The 19739-nt window shown below is 65.5% G+C and overlaps 1 protein-coding gene across 14 annotated transcripts in view; it reads left to right on the forward strand.

Moving 5' to 3' along the window:
• Positions 1–3700: 3700 nt before the first annotated feature.
• FGFR3 (fibroblast growth factor receptor 3) overlaps positions 3701–19739 on the forward strand; it is a 26721-nt gene continuing 10682 nt past the window's right edge. The window contains exons 1-18 of one of the 14 annotated variants that reach the window (XR_005201939.1): positions 3701–3854; positions 4235–4452; positions 9658–9927; positions 10175–10240; positions 11699–11871; positions 11958–12081; positions 12160–12350; positions 13253–13403; positions 14662–14858; positions 15150–15295; positions 15672–15793; positions 15869–15979; positions 16058–16248; positions 16360–16482; positions 16559–16629; positions 16838–16975; positions 17117–17222; positions 17394–18290. Coding sequence is in view for 13 of the 14 variants with exons in the window: in XM_017538990.2 (XP_017394479.1) it covers positions 4344–4452; positions 9658–9927; positions 10175–10240; positions 11699–11871; positions 11958–12081; positions 12160–12350; positions 13253–13403; positions 14662–14858; positions 15150–15295; positions 15672–15793; positions 15869–15979; positions 16058–16248; positions 16360–16482; positions 16559–16629; positions 16838–16975; positions 17117–17222; positions 17394–17540 (2436 nt within the window). In the remaining variant the exon portion in view is untranslated. Of the gene's footprint in view, positions 3855–4234; positions 4453–9657; positions 9928–10174; positions 10241–11698; positions 11872–11957; positions 12082–12159; positions 12351–13252; positions 13404–14031; positions 14177–14661; positions 14859–15146; positions 15296–15671; positions 15794–15868; positions 15980–16057; positions 16249–16359; positions 16483–16558; positions 16630–16837; positions 16976–17116; positions 17223–17393; positions 19082–19739 lie in introns of those variants that run through there. The other 13 variants (XM_017538990.2, XM_017538992.2, XM_017538993.2 and 10 more) reach the window with 13 other exon arrangements.

A 19739-nucleotide genomic window follows, 5' to 3' on the forward strand; every position in this document is an offset into this window, starting at 1 on the left:
GAGAGCTGGGCAGAAGTCTGTCCCTGGGGCTTCCCTGCCCTGGGTTCCAGGTCTCTCCGCCTCGGCCTCCCTGCCTGCCTGCCTCCCTGTCGGGGAACTGCGGCAGCTGCCTGCCCCCCCACCCCCCCCAGCACTGTGCCCAGCAGGTGGTGTGGAGTCTGTGCCCAGAGCATCGCCTCTGCCGAAAGCCCCTTTGCCATTTTCCTGGCATTTTCAGGGGAGGCACAGGAGAGGCAGGTGTGAGCTGGGCCATGGGCAGCCTGCCCAGGCCCCGTACCCAGGATGGGCCTCCCTCCCAGGCACCCTCTGCTGCTCACCTACACAGGCCCCAGCAAGCCAGGCCGCCCAGCTCTGAGTCACCACCAGGCCTGGGCTGGGCCGGGCTGTCAGCCCCACACGGCGCTTGCCTCGGCCCCTGCTTCCCACATTCACCTTCAGGAAGACCCCTGGGCGTGGGCCTCAGGAGCTGGGTGGGGGTGCAGCGGGAGTGGGAGGTAAGTGTCAACATGAGTCCAGCAGATGGGACATTCCTGTCTGCCTAGCACCTGCTTGGAGGTAGATGCAGACCCTCAGCAGGCTCTCCCAGTCCTCGCCTGCCCCTGTGGCCCCAAGGGCCCCAGAAGGGCCCACCTAATCAGGTACCATGAGGATGAAGCCGGGTAATATTGCAAAGTGTCTGTCTGTGGAAATGAATGTTTGGACAAGGGTGCTGTGATAAAATCGTGGCTAGCGACACTAACGTGCAGGCAGTCGCTGAAAGTCAGGAGCAGAGTAGCAGGCCTGGCCTCACCCGAGTGTCGGAGGAATGCCCCCTGCACTTGTGGGCTTAGAAACGCTCCGTCTGAACACCACAATTATTTGTGACAATAATAAACCGGGCTTTCGGGCGAGGCCTCCCCTGGCCCTGGCGGCCCTGGGGCAGAGTGGGCAGCAGCTCCTTGCTGGTGGCCACGGGCGGCTCTAGGACCCTTTGGAAGCAATTTGGCAAAATGAGCAGAGCCCCAGAGGTGCTCCTGCCCTTTGACCTATCTGCTACCAGACAGTGCCACTGGAGGAGCCACTCAGAATGTGAGGGTGCCAGAGGAGGCATCGGCCACGCAGGGCGTAGTGGGCAGAACGGCGACCCCTAAACCACATGGTCACATCCTTCCCCCTGCAACCAATGAATGTGACCGTATCTGGAGAAACGGTCTCTGCAGGTGTAATCAAGGTAAGGATCTTGAGATGGGGAGATCATCTGGGTTATCCAAGTGGGCCTTATGCCTGACGACACATATCCTTACAAGAGATGGAAGAGAAGATGGCAGGGCGGGAAGCAGAGGCTGGAGTCATGCGGCCACGAGCCCAGGGACACCAGGAGCCCCCAGGAGCTGGAAACGGCAGGAAGGAGCCTTCCGAGAGCCTTGGGAGGGAGTGCAGCCCTGCCTACACCTTGATTCCAGACATCTGGTCTTCCAGACTGAGAAAAAGTAAATTTAAGTCAACCAGTGTGCAGTGATTTGTGAGAGCAGCCTGGAGGTACCGGGTGCTACTGAATGAAGGAGTCCCAGGCTGCTACTGGAGGGAGAGGAGGCTGGGCTGGGGCCAGGGCTGCAGGGCTGAAGGGAGGAAGCATGTCTTGAAAGTGCCCCGTCCCAGTCCTTCCTCCTGCCAGTGCTGCCCATGGGCCAAACCCACCCAGAAGCTGGAGAGCAAGGGCCCCTGAGAGGTGTGATCTGCAGAGTCAGGCTTTCAGAGACAGAAGGACTGGGGTCGGGACACATGGGAACAGCCCCCAACTGAGCATCTTGGCCAAGAGGAGGATCGTGGCGAGGAAGAAAGAAGAAAACTCTGTGCCCACAGATGCCCAGATGCTCCCCTCCCGGAAATCAGCGGCCGTGGGTGCAGAGAGAGTCAGTCCTTCTTGGAGGTACCGGGAAAAGAGCCTAGAGCTCCACTGAGGCCTTCTGTCCACAGGAGGAACCCTGTTCAGCAGCTGGCCCCTGAGGGGGACTTGCCCCATCCACCAGCTCCTTCCCACAATCCCATCCAGTCCCCAGGAGAAGGGGCAAGACGGTCTGGGCCCACATGCATCCTGGTACTTTGAGAACCTGATGACTTAGCTGGTTAAGAGCGCTAAGGCCAGGTGCCGTGGCTCACACCTGCAATCCCAGAACCTGGGGAGGCCAAGGTGGGCGGGTTACTTGAGGTCAGAAGTTCAAGACCAGCCTGGCCAACATGGCGAAACCCCATCTCTACTAACCGTACAAAAATTAGCTAAGCATGGTGAGGCGCACCTGTAATACCAGCTACTTGGAAGGCTAAGGCAGGAGAACCACTTCAACCAGGGAGATGGAAGTTGCGTGAGCCAAGACTGCCCCACTGCACTCCAGTCTGGGTGACAGAGCAAGACTCTGTCTCCAAAAGAGAGAAAGAGCTAGCAGGGCAAATGTGCTGCTGTGCTCAGGTAATGGTGTCCTGGGGAGGGGGCCTGGCTGGCAGCAGCCTGGCGCTGGGCACCTGAAGGGCTGGACAGTGCATTGGAGTTTGGGGAGCCTGGGCCCCAAGACGATCTGGGGACATGGGCTTGGCCAGAGCAGGAATCAAGGCTGGCTGAGGACAGGTGTGCCACAAATGGGCACAGAGGGGTGGGCATGAGGGCTCCCTGGAAGCAGGCCCTTCTAAGGCCCCAAGGTAGGGTCCGGGGACACCTTGGCCTCTGGAAGCTGCAGGGTGGGGCTGTGCATGGGCTGGGTAGGGTAAGCAAGCAGCCACTCACTGGGGGGCTTTCAGTGCCCTTTTTCCTCACAAGCACAGTGAGTCCTGGATGACAAGCCGGGCAGGGCAGCAGACCGAGCTGGCCCTCCCTGACGCTCACTGGCTCCCATGGGCCCTGAACCTCCTTGGGCTTGCCTGGAGGTGGGAGCAGACGGCCTTTTCCTTGTGAGGGTGGACACAACAGTCATGTGGGATGAGGGGGCCCAGACAACCCCAGCGTGCCCCACAGGGCAGCACCTTCACGGGTCCCCGGCCCCTGCTCTGCATTCTAGGCCGGGTGGGAGGGCAGCCCTAGGCCTGTGTCCTCCTGGGGGGTGGGAAAAGGGGCCCCTCGGGCGGGGAACTCAGGCGGCTCAGCTGCTGGAGGCCCAGGTCAGTCAACGCAGAGTCTGCACCTCGTCAGGTAGGCAGGGCCGCCCGGGATGTCCCGGGCCTGCGGCGAACACCGGAGGCTGGACCTGGAATGCGGTCCTGCCTCCTCCACCGGAGGAATTCCAGCTCAGGCCGCAGGGTTCAGCCTCCTGACATCCTGACCCCCACCGAGACCTCCCCTCTGAGCGCCTAAGCGCAGCCCCAGGGGACCTGAGCCGCGCGCTGTGCAAACAGAGGCTGCGCTCGCGCTCGTTGCGCCCCGTGCCCGCCGCCCCCTGAGCCGCCCAGCGGTGCGACCGGGCCTCGCCCGCCAGCCCCGGCTCCCACGCCCTCGAGACCGCCCGGCGCCCCCGCCGGCCACGCCCCTCGGATGCCCCGCCCCACACCCCGCCCGAGGGGCGTGTCTGGCTCCCCAGCAGGGCGGGGCAGGGGGCGGAGCCTGGCCGGGGCGGGGCGGGGCGGGTGGAGCCTGGTCGGGGCGGGGCCGCGGCGCGGACTGTCCCCCACTGGCTGCGGCGCGCGGGGCAACCCAAGCTCAGTGCGCGGTGGCGGTGGCGGCGGCGGTGGCGGCCTCGCGGGCAGCTGGCGCCGCGCGGTCCTGCTCTGTGGGTCTCACGGACGCCCCGGCGGGCCGACGGCCGGAGGGCCCGCGCGGGAGCTGGGGCCGCTGACCCCGAGCCGGAGCGGGAGCCGAGCGTAGTGAGCCGGGCGCGGGCGCCCGCCAGGTCGGTGCTGGGGCCGGGCAGGCGCGCGAAGGGGTCCGGCGGGGCACGAGGAGGGGCCGGGGCGCGGCGGGCGCAGAGCCACAGCAGTCCCTGCCGCGGGTCGGGCCGGGGCGCCGGCTTCCCGCTCTGGAAAGTTTGCCGCCGCCGCCGCCGCCGCCCTGGGAGAGCTACGCAGCAGCCAGGGAGGGAAGGGGGAGGAGGGAGGGACTGCGGCGGGGAGGAGGCGGCCGGCGCCAGGCGGCCCGGGAGCCCCGGGCGGCGGCGGCGGCGGGCGGGGCGGCCCGCGGTCGGAGGGTCCGGGCGCCGGAGTCGGTCACCGCCGCTTCGTCCCTGCGCGGCCCTGCCCGCCCCGCTGACGCGCTGCCCTCCTCCTCCCGCAGCCTCTCGAGCGGCTCCCGCCTCCCGCCTCTCACCGGTACCCGCGCGGGGCCGTGGGGGGCAGCATGCCCGCGAGCACCGCCTGAGGACGCCGCGGTCCCCGCCCCCGCCATGGGCGCCCCTGCCCGCGCCCTCGCGCTCTGCGTGGCCGTGGCCATCGTGGCTGGCGCCTCCTCGGAGTCCTTGGGCCCGGAGCAGCGCGTCGTGGGGCGAGCGGCAGGTAAGAAGGGACCCTCTAGGCCCGGGAGGGGCCGGCCTGTGCGGGCAGTGGCGTTGGGGACGGGAACCGGGCCCGGGTCGAACGGGGCGCGGGGTGGAAGTGAAGCCCCGGGATCAGCGCCCGGATTCCGTGGCCCCCTTCCAGGAGGGCACTCGTGGGGCGCCTGGAGCCACCGTCACCTCTCAGGTGCAAGGCTGCCGCGGGAAGCCAGGACGGGAGTCGGCGTCCGTCCGCAGCCCCGGTCCCCTGCGGCTCCCCAGCCCTGACCCTTCGGGAGGACGCGGGGGGCGGGGGCCGGTTTCCACGATTCTCGCTGTTCTTTGGGGTCTGCGCAGACGGAAAGTCCCCATTGTTGGCGTCCCCCTCCCCCGGGCCCCAGTTTGCGGCCAGCTTCGGCCAAAGCGAGAGGCCGGACTTCGGTGGGTGGGTGTGCGCGCGTCGGGGAAGCCTGGCCCTTGTACCCGGTGGCCCGCCCGACGGGGCTACAGCCTCCAGCGCCGCCGCTGCCGACCCTGCATCGTGCCCGGGGGCCGAGGGCGCTTCCCCGTAGGTGCGCGCGAGCTCCTGGCCGGCGAAGGGCGCGTGTCCCAGCGTCGCGGGGCCTTAGACCCAGGCTGGCGGTCCGGGTCCCGCGGGACATCGAGGGTCGGAAGGGAGGCCCCCCGGGCGAGGGGCGGGAAAGGGGTGCCCGGGCCGCCCTGCATACTCGCCACGGTTCCTCAAGGGCCAGTCCGAGCGCTCCAGCGCCGCCGCCCCGTCCACCCGCTCCCGGCTCGAGGCGGGCGAGGGGGGCGCACGGCCGAGCCCTGCGGCCGCGCGGAGGGAGGCCTTGGCCCGGTGAGTCGCGCCCCACCCGGGCCCCGGCCCGGGCCGGAACAGCCGCTCCTTTGTGCCTCGGCGCGGCCACAGACCGCGCATTGATGGCGGCGCGGCGGCTCGCGGGGAGGTGTGAGCCGCTGCGGTCGCGGCGGGCCGGGGAGGGCGCCCGGCGGGCCGAGGCAGATGGCGGCCGCCCCGCCCGTGCCCCCGCGCCCCTTTCTCCGGCAGCGGCTGCGGCCTCCCGGAACAATGTCATTTTTTTATGAATGAAAGTGGCCCGGCGCCTGAATGTGCGTGTCATTCAGCGGCGTGACAGGGGCCGTCGGGAGGTCAGCGCGCGCTTTTAGCGCCTGCTCTGGCGGCCCCGCTTCCAGGGGTGCCGGAGGGGCAGCCGCGGGGGAGTCTGGCTCTCGCCTTAGCTTTCGCATTCGCATTTAGATAAAGATATTACTCCCCACGGTCGGGGAATGTCGGCCAGCCCCGGGGAGGGGCGGCGGCCGGGCTGCAAGCGGAGCCTCTCCCGGACTCCTGAGGGCGCGTGGGACCTCCCCCACCGGCTCCCAGAACGGGAAGCGCCGCAGCCGCTGGGCTGGCCTGCGCACCCAAGAGGCGCCCTCCCCTCTCCCCGCCCCCCGCCCGCACTGGAGCTGGTGAAACAGGTAGTGAGTTGATCAGTCAATAAACTTAATCCGGTTCCTTAACAAGATTGGCCGGGCAGTAAAAATACAAAGACCTCGTGAAATGTACAGAGGTCTAGGATGGTGCTTGCCCAGGAACATAAATTATGGAGCCTGAGCTGGCAGGAGTCAAGGGCAGTGGGGAAGGTTTTGGCTGCTGGACTGCCTGGGCCACCGCATGCCCTGCCAGGGCAGCCTCCATCTCCCCAAGGGACCGTGTTCCTGGTTGGGACCTGGGGGATCCCTCCCCAGGGTGCAGGGAGATAGACAAGAGTCTGCTCTCTTAACAGCCGTGCCCCACCCAGGAGGGGTCTGGGGGTGCAGGGCCTTTCCCTAAGGTGCTGGTGGCCACCTCCTCTACCCCTCCTCCCCAGGGCTGGACTTTGAGCCGCGTGGGCCTCTGGGTGGTTCATTAACCCGGGCACAGCCTGGCCTCCGGGTCCTTGTTTGAGCGTAGCAACCCCTTGTTACCCACCCCCAGCCCTCAGGTCTCATTGGGGCTGGAACTGGGGCTGGGGCATCCCTTGTTACAGCTGAGCTTGGGTGGGAGCCCAGGAGCTTGGGGTCTCCTGGAGGATGGGGGTCCAAAGTCGCCCTGTCTAGAGAGGCAGCAGCCCTGACCTGAGTGATTCAGGAGTGAATGAGTGTGGAGTGGAGCCAGCTTTGGTGGGGTGGGGGGGTTGGCCTGGACCTCCAGGCTGCCAGCCCAGGCTCGGGTACCCTCTTCAAACTTCGATTTCCCCACCTGTCCAAGAGAACCGATAGTGGCAGGCTGCTTGAAGGATTAGGCCTGAGAACTCTGGCGAGCTCTCATGAGCCTGCCCAGCTTCGGATCCCTGTTTTCCTGTCTTTATTGTGAAACTGAAGAGGAATGTCTCCAGGTGGAGAGGAAGCAGGACTGGACTCTTGCTTTTGGCTTCCAGGTCCTTCCAGGCACCCCTCCTCCTCTTAGGCTGTTTTGTAGCCCTTACCTGGCAATACTTCCTGTACCCCAGAGAGCTGCAGAGCGCTTCATGTGCATCCAAAACCAGAACATGGGGTTCCCTGACCCCAGGCCCTCAACTTACCCCAAAACCCAAATAAACCCCTCGGGGTAGCCAGCTCTGGACTTGAGTCTGAATTTGATCCTTGCTCTCTGGCGTCAATCCAAGGGGCTTATGATGGAGCAGCGTTCCTCCACCCTCTCACCCGGGCTCCCCACATGCGCTGGGCCTCCACTGCAGTGCCCCAGAACCTGGAGAAAGGTTCCCCAGGCCAGAGTGTGACTGTCATCAGCGCCCTGGCCTGATGGACATCAGTTCCGGGTCAAGGGACCCAGGGCAGGGAGTGCCCATTGCTCTTCCAGCCACTTAGTAGGGTGTGGCGGCCCCTGTGGCCTGTGAGGTAGGATTTTATATTGTGCCACAGTGTGGAAACTGAGGCACAGGACCAGTGAGTTGCAGAGTCGGGAGACTGTGACTGGGAAATGCTCCCCAGGTCCGGCATGGCCCTTTTGGGACACAGCAGAGGGCTGTTCCTAGCACGTGGGGCCCAGGTTGAGGTGGGCACTGTGTGGGGTTGTGATGCGTCGATGTGGGGGTGGTGCGGTTGTTGCCCCCTCCCCCGCCTTGGGTATGCAGGAGTTTTGTCTCTGGCGTGTGTGGGCGCCAGTGCTTGTGTGGTGCCAGTGGGGTCCCTCTTGTGTTGGTCAAGAAAGAAATAACCCTTTTTGGGGCCGCTGGGGGGATGTAGCTGCCCCATGCCTGGCAGCTGGATGGAGCTTGGGGGCTCCACCCAACTGCTGACTCCCCCAGGGGAGTGAGGCCCTGAGCTCTCAGTGCCCCCCGCCCCTGTGCCCGTCTCACAGTCTTTCACCTGGTGTTCCCAGCCAGCCCCTGCTGGGGCGCCATGGCCTCTGCTGGCACCAAGCAGGCAGGCGGGGGGCATTCAGGGCTCCACCCCCCCCCCCACGGGCAGATAGCCACCGCGTGGCTAGCCTGGGGCTGCTGTGTCCCCCGCCCCCGCTGGACCAGGCTGGACCGAATACTTGTGCAGACAGCTTCACCTGCTGTCGCCACCCAGACCAGACCGGAACCGGCTGTTGCCTTTGGGCCAGGGCCTGCCGCTGAGGCCGCCACGACCAGCCTGTTCTCAGCCTTCTGGGGGGCCTCAGGCAGCTCCCAGCTCTGGGTGGTCCCCACAAGACACTGGCCAGGGCCAGAGGGCTGGAGGTCAGGCCAGGCGCCCCTCTGACTGTGGGGTCCTCACAGGGGCAGTCCAGGACCTGTGGGTCCCTGTGGGGTGAGGGCTCCCTTGGATGCTTCCGGGGATGAGTGTGGCCCTTCCGGTTGGCAGGGTCACGCTGGGTACTGGGGGTGTGCGGCCGGCTTCGGTGGGTCGGGCAGAATCGGGCCTGGCCAGGCAGCCAGGGACTGGTGTGGCCAGCGCGGGCAGCTGGGCCCCCAAATCTAGGCCAGGCGTCAGCAGAATGACAAGTGATGGTGCAAGCGGCCCAGCTGGGTCTGAAGGAGGAGGCTGCCTGGGGGACCACCCACCCCCGCCCCGGCCCCAAGCCCAGGCCACCCGCCTGCAGGCATTGTCGGACCTGGCAGGAGGCCTGGGGGTGATGGTCCCCCAGCCCTGCCTGTGGTGTGTCCTTGGGTCACAGGCTTTGGTGGCCCTTGGGAACTGGGGAGCTACTGGGCAGGGGGAGGGGGCCAGGGCCACCTGCACATCTGCCCTGTGGGTGGGCCCCCGCCCCAGCTCCTCAGCCCCTGGGGAGGGGCCGGGGCTGCTGACCCGCCCTGCGGCCCTGGCTCCAGTACTTCCGTCTGTGGCTCTCACAGCTTCCAGCCCCCAGCCTGGTCCTCTTCTTTGAGGGGGTCCCACTCCCAGCCCCCGGCCCGTGGACCCACCGGGCCGGCCCCGGCATCGTGTTGTACTTTGCTCTTCTCTGTGTGTTTTCTGTGGTGACCACTGTGTGGAGCTTACCCAGGAGCTGCAGGATGCAGAACCCTACCCATGCCAGGGAGCCCCCCGCCCCTGCCCTGCCGCCTCGCACTGCTCCAGCCTGGCTCTGCCTGGTGAACCTGCGCACTGCTCCCCGGTTTCGTCCACACGGCCGTCTGACCCTGCACCCCCTTTCTCGTCCATTCTGTTCCCTTGTTGTCCATCTGAACTGTGCCTCAGGCACATATAGGGTGTGGGGGCTGCTGAGAGGGACCCCATCTGGGGTGCATCTGCACTGCCAGGGGGGTGGCTGGCCACCCTGGCACCCCCTCTGAGTTCCATCTCAGCCGGGGGCCCCAAAGGGCAGCCTGTCCCCTTCGTCCCCAGCACCTGTGGCCGTGGTGCCACCTGTGAGCCAAGCATGGATTTTATGTTTCAAAGCAACTGAACAAATCAAAAGAACGAAGAGTCGCACTCTGTGGCGCTTTGAGATTCGAATTCTCCGTGTCCATAAGTGAAGCTTTGTGGCGCTGCGGCCCGGGTTGGCTGCGGCTTGTGTGGGGATGGCGGCTGCCACACCGAGGCAGACCCAAGTCCTTGGCACAGAGACCGGCTGGCAAGGCTTAAGATAAGAGACCTCTGGCCCTTTTGGGGCTCAGCTCCAGCCCTGGCCTGGTGGGACCTCAGCTCTGGGTCAGGGCCGCCGAGGCCCCCACTGCTGTGTCTGGAAAGGTGCCGGGTTTGGGGGTGCCTGCCTCACGGTCGCGGGTCTCGCCCGCAGAGGTCCCAGGCCTGGAGCCCGGCCAGCAGGAGCAGTCGGTCTTCGGCAGCGGGGACACGGTGGAGCTGAGCTGTCCCCCGCCCGGGGGTGGTCCTGTGGGGCCCACGGTCTGGGTCAAGGATGGTGCAGGGCTGGTGCCCTCAGACCGCGTCGTGGTGGGGCCCCAGCGGCTGCTGGTGCTAAACGCCTCACAGGAGGACTCCGGGGCCTACAGCTGCCGGCAGCGCCTCACGCAGCGCGTGCTGTGTCGCTTCAGCGTGCGGGTGGCAGGTGAGCTTGGGGCCAGCCAGCTGCAGGAGGGAGTGGGCGCTGGGCTCCCTGAGTCCCCACGAGGACCGAGAGCCGCTGAGTGTCTCGGCCATGTGGCTGCAGCACTCCTGCCCCAAGGGTCATTGGCGGAGGGGAAGGCGCCCCAGGAAGTGCTGCCCGGATGGGGGACCCTGTCCCACCTGGGAGGGGCACCTGGGGGCCTCCTGGGGCAGGCCGGGCACTGGAAGCGGCCGTCTCTGCCTTGTAGATGTTCCATCGTCAGGAGATGATGAAGACGGGGAGGACGAGGCTGAGGACACAGGTGCGGACACAGGTGGGAGCAGGGTCTAGGGTTCAGGCCAGCCGGGGTGGGGCCTGTTGCCACCGCCAAGCCCTGCCCTCCACAAGCAGCTGAGGGACCGAGGTTCCTGGGGTCACCCCGAAGGTCAGGTCTCCTCAGGATGCAGGAGGGGCTGGGCCACTGAGATGGCTCTGGTCGCCTGGCTCTGGCTCCCTGGTGGCAGGGCTGGGGTGTGAAGGGACACCTGTGTTGCAGATAGGGAGACTGAGGCACAGGGCCCTGGGGGTTCCAGGAGCTGGAGGAGGCCAGGGCTGGCCTGTGGGGCTCTGGTGCTGGCTGTGGGTGAGGTGGGCGCAGCAGGGCAGGGCACTCAGGTGGCTGCCGTGGGGTGGATGGGCCCAGGGTGAGGGCACAAGGGGCACCTGGCCACAACCAGTGGCGGGAGGGTGGCCTGCGGCTGTGGGAACGCAGTCAGGGACGCTGACCGGTGTTCCGGCCTGGAATGGTGGAGGGGAACTTTGCCCACTTGGAGGGCGGGGAGGGGGGCTTCTGGTTTGGGAAGAAGCTTGAAGTGAGTGTCGTTGTGGCACAGACGTGGGGGCAGTTACGACAGGACTGGTGGTGTGTGGGCTGGATCCCTGGGCCAGGGGGTGAGCGGGTGAGGAGGGGAGGCTGAGTCCATGAGAGAATGAGCTAGGGTCACTCCCCCCGGGGTCTCAAGGAGGCCTGGGAGGGAGCTCAGCACCACGGGGCTGCCTCCTCCCAGCCTTTGTCCACACTGCATCTTGCAGTGCTCCTGATGGGCGTGTCCCTGAAGGGGGGTGGCAGTGAGGTCACCAAGGAGAGGGCTGCTTCCCTCCTGGAGGATGCCAGCCCAGCCTTGCCTGGAGTTCCTGCAGGAAGGCAGCCCCAGCCCCAGCCTCAAGGAAGGAGATAAACCAGTTGGGCTGTGAGGGAGGGGTGGTGGGAGCCCCGTATGCCGAGGTGGGAGGAGGCAGGGTCTCCAGAGTGTCACCATCTCTGGGTGCCCGCCAGACCTGGAGCGCCGCAGAGGGTGGCCTGGGGTCTCTGATTCCCGTGGGCCCACGCTGCCCAGCTGCCTCCAGGGCTCCTGGTTTTTCAGGGGACTGGGACCCCTTTCCTGGTGAACTGCTCTGAGGTCCTGGCTTATCCATGAGATAAGCCAGGCAGGCCTGGCCCCTGGCACGCCTCTCTGGGCGGGTGGGCTCCCTGGACCACGCCCTGTGCCCCGAGGCTTCACAGGCCCAGGCAGAGCACCCTGGAGGGGAGGGAGGGGACACATGGCCCAGCTCTGAGAAAGCCCCAGGGTGGGGACATGGTATGGACACTCCTGGGAGCCTCATCCCATCCTCTCCCTACAAAGGAGGGGAAACTGAGGCTGGGGTGGGTAGGGGCAGCTTTGGGAACAGTGTTGGTCAGAGGGGGCTCTGCTCCCACTTGGGTTATGGCCTTCACGGGCACCTCGGCCAGCAGGGGCCCCTTACTGGACTCGGCCGGAGCGGATGGACAAGAAGCTGCTGGCCGTGCCGGCTGCCAACACCGTCCGCTTCCGCTGCCCGGCCGCCGGCAACCCCACTCCCTCCATCTCCTGGCTGAAGAACGGCAAGGAGTTCCGAGGCGAGCATCGCATTGGAGGCATCAAGGTGGGTGCCGGGGTGGCTCTGGGTCTGGGGGGGGACGTGGGTTCCCTCTGCTCACCTGTGGCCCGCTCACCGGTGACTCGCTGCAGCTGCGGCACCAGCAGTGGAGCCTGGTCATGGAGAGCGTGGTGCCTTCGGACCGCGGCAACTACACCTGCGTGGTGGAGAACAAGTTCGGCAGCATCCGGCAGACGTACACGCTGGACGTGCTGGGTGAGGGCGTGGGGCTGCACGGGGGCAGGGCTGGCAGCCCCGGAGGGGGCGGCCCCTGAGCGCCATCTGCCCCCACAGAGCGCTCCCCGCACCGGCCCATCCTGCAGGCGGGGCTGCCGGCCAACCAGACGGCGGTGCTGGGCAGCGACGTGGAGTTCCACTGCAAGGTGTACAGCGACGCACAGCCCCACATCCAGTGGCTCAAGCACGTGGAGGTGAACGGCAGCAAGGTGGGCCCCGACGGCACACCCTACGTCACCGTGCTCAAGGTGGGCCGCTGCTGGGGCTCCCAGGCTGGGGCTGCGTGAGGATTCGGGCCTTAGGGTGGGAGCTTCAGGGGAAGAAGCTGTGGGGGTGCTTGTGGGGCCAAGTCTCAGCTACCCCACACCTTGGGGCCACAGGCAGCTGCGGCGGGACGCGTTTCTGTGGACGGCCCAGGGCCGCTGGAGCCCCTGACGTGGAGGTGCCCGCAGGGGCCTCTTGGGTGGGCAAAGCTCAGGCAGCGATGGCGGCCCTGGACAGGGCAGTGGCCAAACCCTCCAGGCTCCTCTGGACCTCAGAGGCGGTGGCCGAGCCCCGAGCTGGCTGATTGGCTGTTGTCAGCTGTTTGCAGTGAGACCAGGCTCACTGCCCGCCTCCCAAAGCCCTTAGCTTTGTTCCCACGGCTGCCGGGTGGGGGCCAGTGAGTTGGGACATTATGACACTCAAAGCCCAGAGAGAAAAACCTCTGTTCAGAGAGGAGGGGGTCTGATGGGGGCGGGGAGCTGGTGCGGGGCAAGGGTGGAGTCCAGATCCCGCCTGGAGAGAAATACCTGTTCAGAGAAGAGAAGGTCTGATGGGGCCCGGAGTGGGCGTGGGGCGAGGGTGGAGTTCAGACCTTGCTTGGAGAGACCGCCTTGGGCCCTGTCCAGGGTACAGGTTCTGCAAGACCGCGGGGGAGGGCAGGCCAGTGGCCACGGCTGAGGGTCTGGGCTGGGTCCTTGGGATGGAGGCAGAGACGTACGTCCTGTGAAACCACAGCCACCGGGAAGTGCCTCCATGCCTCCTCCAGGCAGCTGTCCGGGCCTGTGCAGCCCAGCCTCCATCTGCCTCGGGGGTCTCCCACCTCCTGCCTCGTGCCCGGCGGGGCTGCCTCAGGGGCGTGCCTGAGCGGGGTCTCTTGTCCCCGCAGTCGTGGATCAGTGAGAGTGTGGAGGCCGACGCGCGCCTCCGCCTGGCCAATGTGTCGGAGCGGGACGGGGGCGAGTACCTCTGTCGAGCCACCAATTTCATAGGCGTGGCCGAGAAGGCCTTTTGGCTGAGCGTTCGCGGGCCCCGAGCAGGTAACGACTCTGTCCCATGCCGGCCGGTACAAGAGCTCCAGCTCCATGGCCCTGGCCGCGCGCCCCGCACACCCCGCACGCCCGGCCCTGCTCGCTCCCGCCCCCGGCTCGTGCTGGCTCACGGCCACCTCAGCGAGGCTGGCAGCTCTGGCCTCCATGGTCACCTTCCGCTTCGGTGACCTGCTTCCAGCCCTGTGGCCTGTGCCAACCTTTCCCGCACGTCCGCGCTCCCCCTCCCCAGGTGCCTGGTGCCCACCCGGCCCAGCCCAGTGCCGTCTGTGAGCGTCCCCTTCCGCCTCTCCCACTGGCTGCTGCCCGCTCGCTTCTGCAGCCCACGTGTCCGTGTGTCTGTCCTCCACCCGCACCCGCCCGGCTCTGTGCTCACCCGCATGCTGCCTGCCCGCCCGCCTGCCGCTCACTGGGACAGAGGACTCGCCGGTGGAGGGGCCTGGCTTCGGGCTCGGTGCCGGTGCACCAGGCGGAGGGCCGCACGCTGGCGGCCAACCTGGCGGTCGAGGAGTTGGTGGTGGCGGCGTTTTCCTTGCAGCGGCTGGATCCTGCCGTGTGGACTTCACATGCCTGCAAGCCGGTGCTGGCGCTCGCCTATCGCTCTGCTCTCTCTTTGTAGACGGCGGGGGCTAACACCACCGACAAGGAGCTAGAGGTTCTGTCCTTGCACAACGTCACCTTTGAAGACGCTGGGGAGTACACCTGCCTGGCGGGCAATTCTATTGGCTTTTCCCATCACTCTGCGTGGCTGGTGGTGCTGCCAGGTACCGGCTTCTGCACCTGCTGCTCTGCACTGTCGGGGACGCTGGCTTGGGACACGCCAGAGCCTCCAGGACAGAAGGGAACCCTGTGACTGATGGGCGCCCCACTCCGCGATCCCTCACACTGGGCCCTGTGCCCAGTGTGAGGACAAAGTCGGCCCAACCAGGCCCAGACCTGGTCCCAGAGGGGCCCCACAGCCCCCTTGAGCCCCCTTCCCATCCGGGTCCCCAAAGGCCCCTCCTGTGGCTCTGGTGTCTCCCGGGTGCCTGGTGGCGGTGTGGGGCTGGTTGGCTCTGCTGGGCGCCTCCTCTCCAGGGTCTGGTCCTCTGTACTCATCGGTGTTTCTGACCACAAGACCCCCCCAGACAAGGGGGATGCTGAGGTTCTGACCTCCCTCCCGCTCCCAGTGGTGCCTGCGGCTCTGGGCCAGGGGCACCCAGGGGGCCTGGGGGGGCCTGGCCAGGCCTCAACGCCTGTGTCTTTGCAGCCGAGGAAGAGCTGGCGGAGGCTGACGAGGCGGGCAGTGTGTACGCAGGCATCCTCAGCTATGGGGTGGGCTTCTTCCTGTTCATCCTGGTGGTGGCGGCCGTGACGCTCTGCCGCCTGCGCAGCCCCCCCAAGAAAGGCCTGGGCTCCCCCACCGTCCACAAGATCTCCCGCTTCCCGCTCAAGCGACAGGTAACAGAAAGTAGATACCAGGTTCCGAGCTGCCTGCCCGCCCGGCCTCCGGAGCCCCCTCGGCCTCTGCTGGTCCCGGGCTGTGCAGCACCCTCTGCAGCCAGGCAGGCTCACCTCCCCTTGTCTCTGGTCACCATGTAGAGCCCAGGGTACTCTGGGGCACAAAATGTTCTAATAGTCTTCATTCAACGCTGGTGGAAGTCAGAGCGCCCCCCTTCCAGCCCACAGCAACCCCCGGCTGCACCCCCACACCCTGTCCTCCACGCGGCGCCAACCTGCCCCTGCCGACCCAAGCAGGTGTCCCTGGAGTCCAACGCGTCCATGAGCTCCAACACGCCGCTGGTGCGAATTGCAAGGCTGTCCTCCGGGGAGGGCCCGGCGCTGGCCAACGTATCAGAGCTTGAGCTGCCCGCCGACCCCAAATGGGAGCTGTCCAGGGCCCGGTCAGTGGTGCTGAGGGCCAGCATGGGCTGTAGGGGCTCTGTGGTGGGGGTGAAACAGCAGGCAGGGACCGGCTGGGTTCAGGGGCATCAAGGATGTGGAAGATGTCGGAGATGTTCTTCTCTTTGGAGATGCTCCTGGGAGGGGTTCGTGGCAGGGACCGCCCCTCAAGATGCCCTGTCTGGAGAGGCAGCAGGGGCGGGAGGCCGGTGGGTGACAGTCTTCATCCTCATGAGCAGGCTGCAGGATGAGCATGGAGGGCTTCCTGGTGGTGGAGGCTGTGGGTCTTAAGGGCTGGGCCAGGCTGGGGTGGGGACTGTGGCAGGCTGCCAGTGGGCGAGCTTGTATGCTCATGGGTCTCTCTGCCTCTGCTGCCAGGCTGACCCTGGGCAAGCCTCTCGGGGAGGGCTGCTTTGGTCAGGTGGTCATGGCGGAGGCCATCGGCATCGACAAGGACCGGGCCGCCAAACCCGTCACTGTAGCTGTGAAGATGCTGAAAGGTGAGAGGGCGGCCGGGGGTGCAGGGCAGGGCTGGGGGCACCACCGCCTGACACAGACCTTCTCTCCTTGCCCAGACGATGCCACGGACAAGGACCTGTCGGACCTGGTGTCGGAGATGGAGATGATGAAGATGATCGGGAAGCACAAGAACATCATCAACCTGCTGGGCGCCTGCACGCAGGGCGGTAGGTGTGCCGGGGCGGCGGTCCAGGCGGGCGGCCCTCTGGGGCCTGGCAGTGTCTCTGAGGAGCCCGTGCCCCCAGGGCCCCTCTACGTGCTGGTGGAGTATGCCGCCAAGGGCAACCTGCGGGAGTTCCTGCGGGCGCGGCGGCCCCCCGGCCTGGACTACTCCTTCGACACCTGCAAGCCGCCCGAGGAGCAGCTCACCTTCAAGGACCTGGTGTCCTGTGCCTACCAGGTGGCCCGGGGCATGGAGTACCTGGCCTCCCAGAAGGTGAGCAGGGCAGCAGGTGTGGGTGGAGTGGGCTGGGCACGGACGGCCCTGCCATCCTGGGAGCAATGGGAGAGGCGTCAAGGCTTCAGCCCTGCCCCCACCCCTTCCCAGTGCATCCACAGGGACCTGGCCGCCCGCAACGTGTTGGTGACCGAGGACAACGTGATGAAGATCGCCGACTTCGGGCTGGCCCGAGACGTGCACAACCTCGACTACTACAAGAAGACCACCAACGTGAGCCCGGCCCGCGGGGTGGGGGCGGGCATGCCTGGGGCGCCTGATGCCAACACTGCCTTCCCACCTCTGCCAGGGCCGGCTGCCCGTGAAGTGGATGGCGCCTGAGGCCCTATTTGACCGCGTCTACACCCACCAGAGTGACGTGTATGTGTCCTACAGACCCCGGTCTCGAGTGGAGGCGGGAACTGGGCAGAGCTGGGACCCAGCTGCAGCCCCACGCCTGTGCCCTGGGGCTCTTGGGCCTGGTCTCTACCCCTCCGGGGGCAGCAGCCCTGGCCGGTTCCCCTGGTGCCCGCCCAGGTGTCTGTCCTGGGGAGGTCTCAGGACAGTCTGACCTTGTGTCTCCCTACAGCTGGTCCTTTGGGGTCCTGCTCTGGGAGATCTTCACACTGGGGGGCTCCCCGTACCCCGGCATCCCTGTGGAGGAACTCTTCAAGCTGCTGAAGGAGGGCCACCGCATGGACAAGCCCGCCAACTGCACGCACGACCTGTAAGCGGCACCCCGGTCTTCCCCTGGGTCCTCCGGGGTGTGGGGGGGATGGGGGCCTTATGGGGCTGGCGGGGGAGGGACTGGCAGCCTGAGGCTATGCCTGAATGAGACGGGGGCCGTGCCTGAGCGCCCTGCCCGCAGGTACATGATCATGCGGGAGTGCTGGCACGCGGCGCCCTCGCAGAGGCCCACCTTCAAGCAGCTGGTGGAGGACCTGGACCGCATCCTCACTGTGACATCCACCGACGTGAGTGCCGGCCCTGGGCTGTTGCCGCTCCCCTAGCCCCCGCCCCACCCTGGCCATCCTGCCCCCAGAATGCTGAGGTGTGGGGCGGTCCTCTGGGGCGCAGCCTGGGCACAGCGGTGGCTATGGGAAGAGCGCTTTGTGCGACAGCACTCACCGTGCCTTCCGCGGCAGGAGTACCTGGACCTGTCGGCGCCCTTTGAGCAGTACTCCCCCGGCGGCCAGGACACCCCCAGCTCCAGCTCCTCAGGGGACGACTCCGTGTTCACCCATGACCTGCTGCCCCCAGCCCCACCCAGTAGTGGGGGCCCGCGGACGTGAAGGGCCACCTGTCCCCAACAATGTGAGGGGTCCCTAGCAGCCCACCCTGCTGCTGTTGCACAGCCACTCGCCGGCACGAGACTCAGTCCGGTGGGACAGACGGCCACACAGAGCTTTGGTCTTTGTGCATGCGCGTGCATCTTGTGGCCTCTGGGTGCAGAGGTCCCCTGGGTGTCCCCGCTGCTGTGCAACGGCCTCCTGACTGGTGCCAAAGCACCGAGGGGCCTTTGTTCTGGGGTCACCCAGTGCGGAATGTAAGTGGGCCCACCCTGTGGGACCCCCGTGGGGCAGGGAGCTGGGCCTGACGTGACCCTGGCCTCTGCCCCTGCACCGTGGGACATCACAGGGTGGGCTTCCGGCCCTCCCACACCCAAAGCTGAGCCTGCAGGGAAGCCCCACGTGTCGAGCACCTTGTGCCTGGGGGTGTTAGTGGCTCTGTCCCCCACCTCCAGGCTTTCCTCGTTCCCACCCTGCCCCTCAGAGACTGAAATTACGGGTACCTGAAGGTGGGAGCCTTTACCTGTTATCCAAAAGGTTTATTCCAGAAACTAGTGTACATTTCTATAAATAATAGATGCTGTGTATATGATACATATACATACATATATATAAAGTATATGGAAGAGCAGCCTAGTACAATGGAGGCCCTTGGCCCTGGGGTCGCAGGAGGCAGGCATGGCCCCGGGCTGTGGGGGAGGCCTCGGGTCTCACACATGCACGCAGAGGAGCAGGGCCTTTTCTGGCACTGCAGTTTGAACAATTGAACCTGGACCTGTGTATTTGTAAAGCTATTTATGGGCCCCTGGCACCCTTGTTCCTGCACCCCAACACTTGTAGCATTTAGCCAGCCACATGGCGGAGAAGTTTAATTTTTAACTTATTAACAGCCAAGAAGGCTTATCCCGCCTACAGAGGGACGGCAAGAGTGTGCGTCCAGCCTGCCAAGGGGCTGGAGGATCCCCTCTGAGCCTAGAAGGTGGCTCATAGTTGGAGGGGATGCTGGTAAGGATATTTTATTTCCTTTGTCCTCCTTTTGCAGGAGAATTAGATTTCTATAGGATTTTTTTTTAGGAGATTTATTTTTTGGACTTCAAAGCAAGCTGGTATTTTTCACACCAATTCCTCTAATTGCTGCGTGTCCCAGGCGGGGAGGTGGTTTCCAGGGAGGGGCCGGCCCTGCGTGCAGGTTCAGATGTTATTAGATGTTACAAGTTTATATATATCTATATATATAATTTATTGAGTTTTTACAAGATGTAGACTTAACACTTCTTACGCAATGCTTCTAGAGTTTTATAGCCCAGACTGCTACCTTTCAGAGCTTGGAGGGAAGCCGTGATTTCAGTTGGTCTTTCTGTTCTGTTACGGGGCTGAGTCAGGGCGGCTGTCCCTTGCTTGCCTGCAGGGCCATGGCTCAGGGTGGTCTCTTCCTGGGGCCCAGTGCTTGGTGGCCAGAGGTGTCACCCAAACTGGCAGGTGTGATTTTGTTAACCCATCGACGAACTTTCCAAAAAATAAAGAGACGCCTGGTTCCTAACCTGGCTGTGTGCTTTCTGTGTGTCCAGTTGTTCTGGGATAGGGGAGTGAGGGCCGGTGGGCGGTCCCAGCTGCGCCGGGCGGGTGCTGGCACAGCACCGCAGGTCACTGGTGTTCTGGGAGCCTCCATGGCAAGGAGTGTGTATGAGGGGCCTGGTGAGAGGGAGCAGGTACCTGAGGTGGTGGTGGGGGGGGGCGGTCCTGTCTCTTCATCAACCCACCCCTGGCATCCGACTTCCCAGTCAACTGGGGAGCTTTCTAGGTATCCCCCCACCCCACCACATGGAACCAAAAGTAAGCAAAGCCCTCATGGGCCCCTGGGGGCTATACGGGTGGCCCCTCCTCCAGGTTAGCTCTCTGCCCTCCCAGGCCAGGTGACCAGTGCCCCCACTGCCTGGGTTGCCCACCGTGACACATGCATCTTTGCGTGCTGATGGATGTGCCAAGAACTCAGAGATGGAAATGGACCCTCGCCCAAGTTCATAGCCCCAGCAATGTGGGAGGACCACATGGTGACAGCAAGTCTAGGAAGGCTTCCTGGAGGAGGCGTGCCATCTCTCCTGACTCCCTACCATCCCCTCTGCTATCCTCCCTCTCTTGTCCTCCCCTCTGCTCTCCCCACTTCTACTGTCCTCTCCTCTGCTCCTCTCCTCTGCTGTCTTC

Source organism: Cebus imitator, unplaced genomic scaffold (assembly GCF_001604975.1).
Source record: "Cebus imitator isolate Cc_AM_T3 unplaced genomic scaffold, Cebus_imitator-1.0 Scaffold117, whole genome shotgun sequence".
In the NCBI taxonomy this organism is placed as follows: Eukaryota; Metazoa; Chordata; class Mammalia; order Primates; family Cebidae; genus Cebus; species Cebus imitator.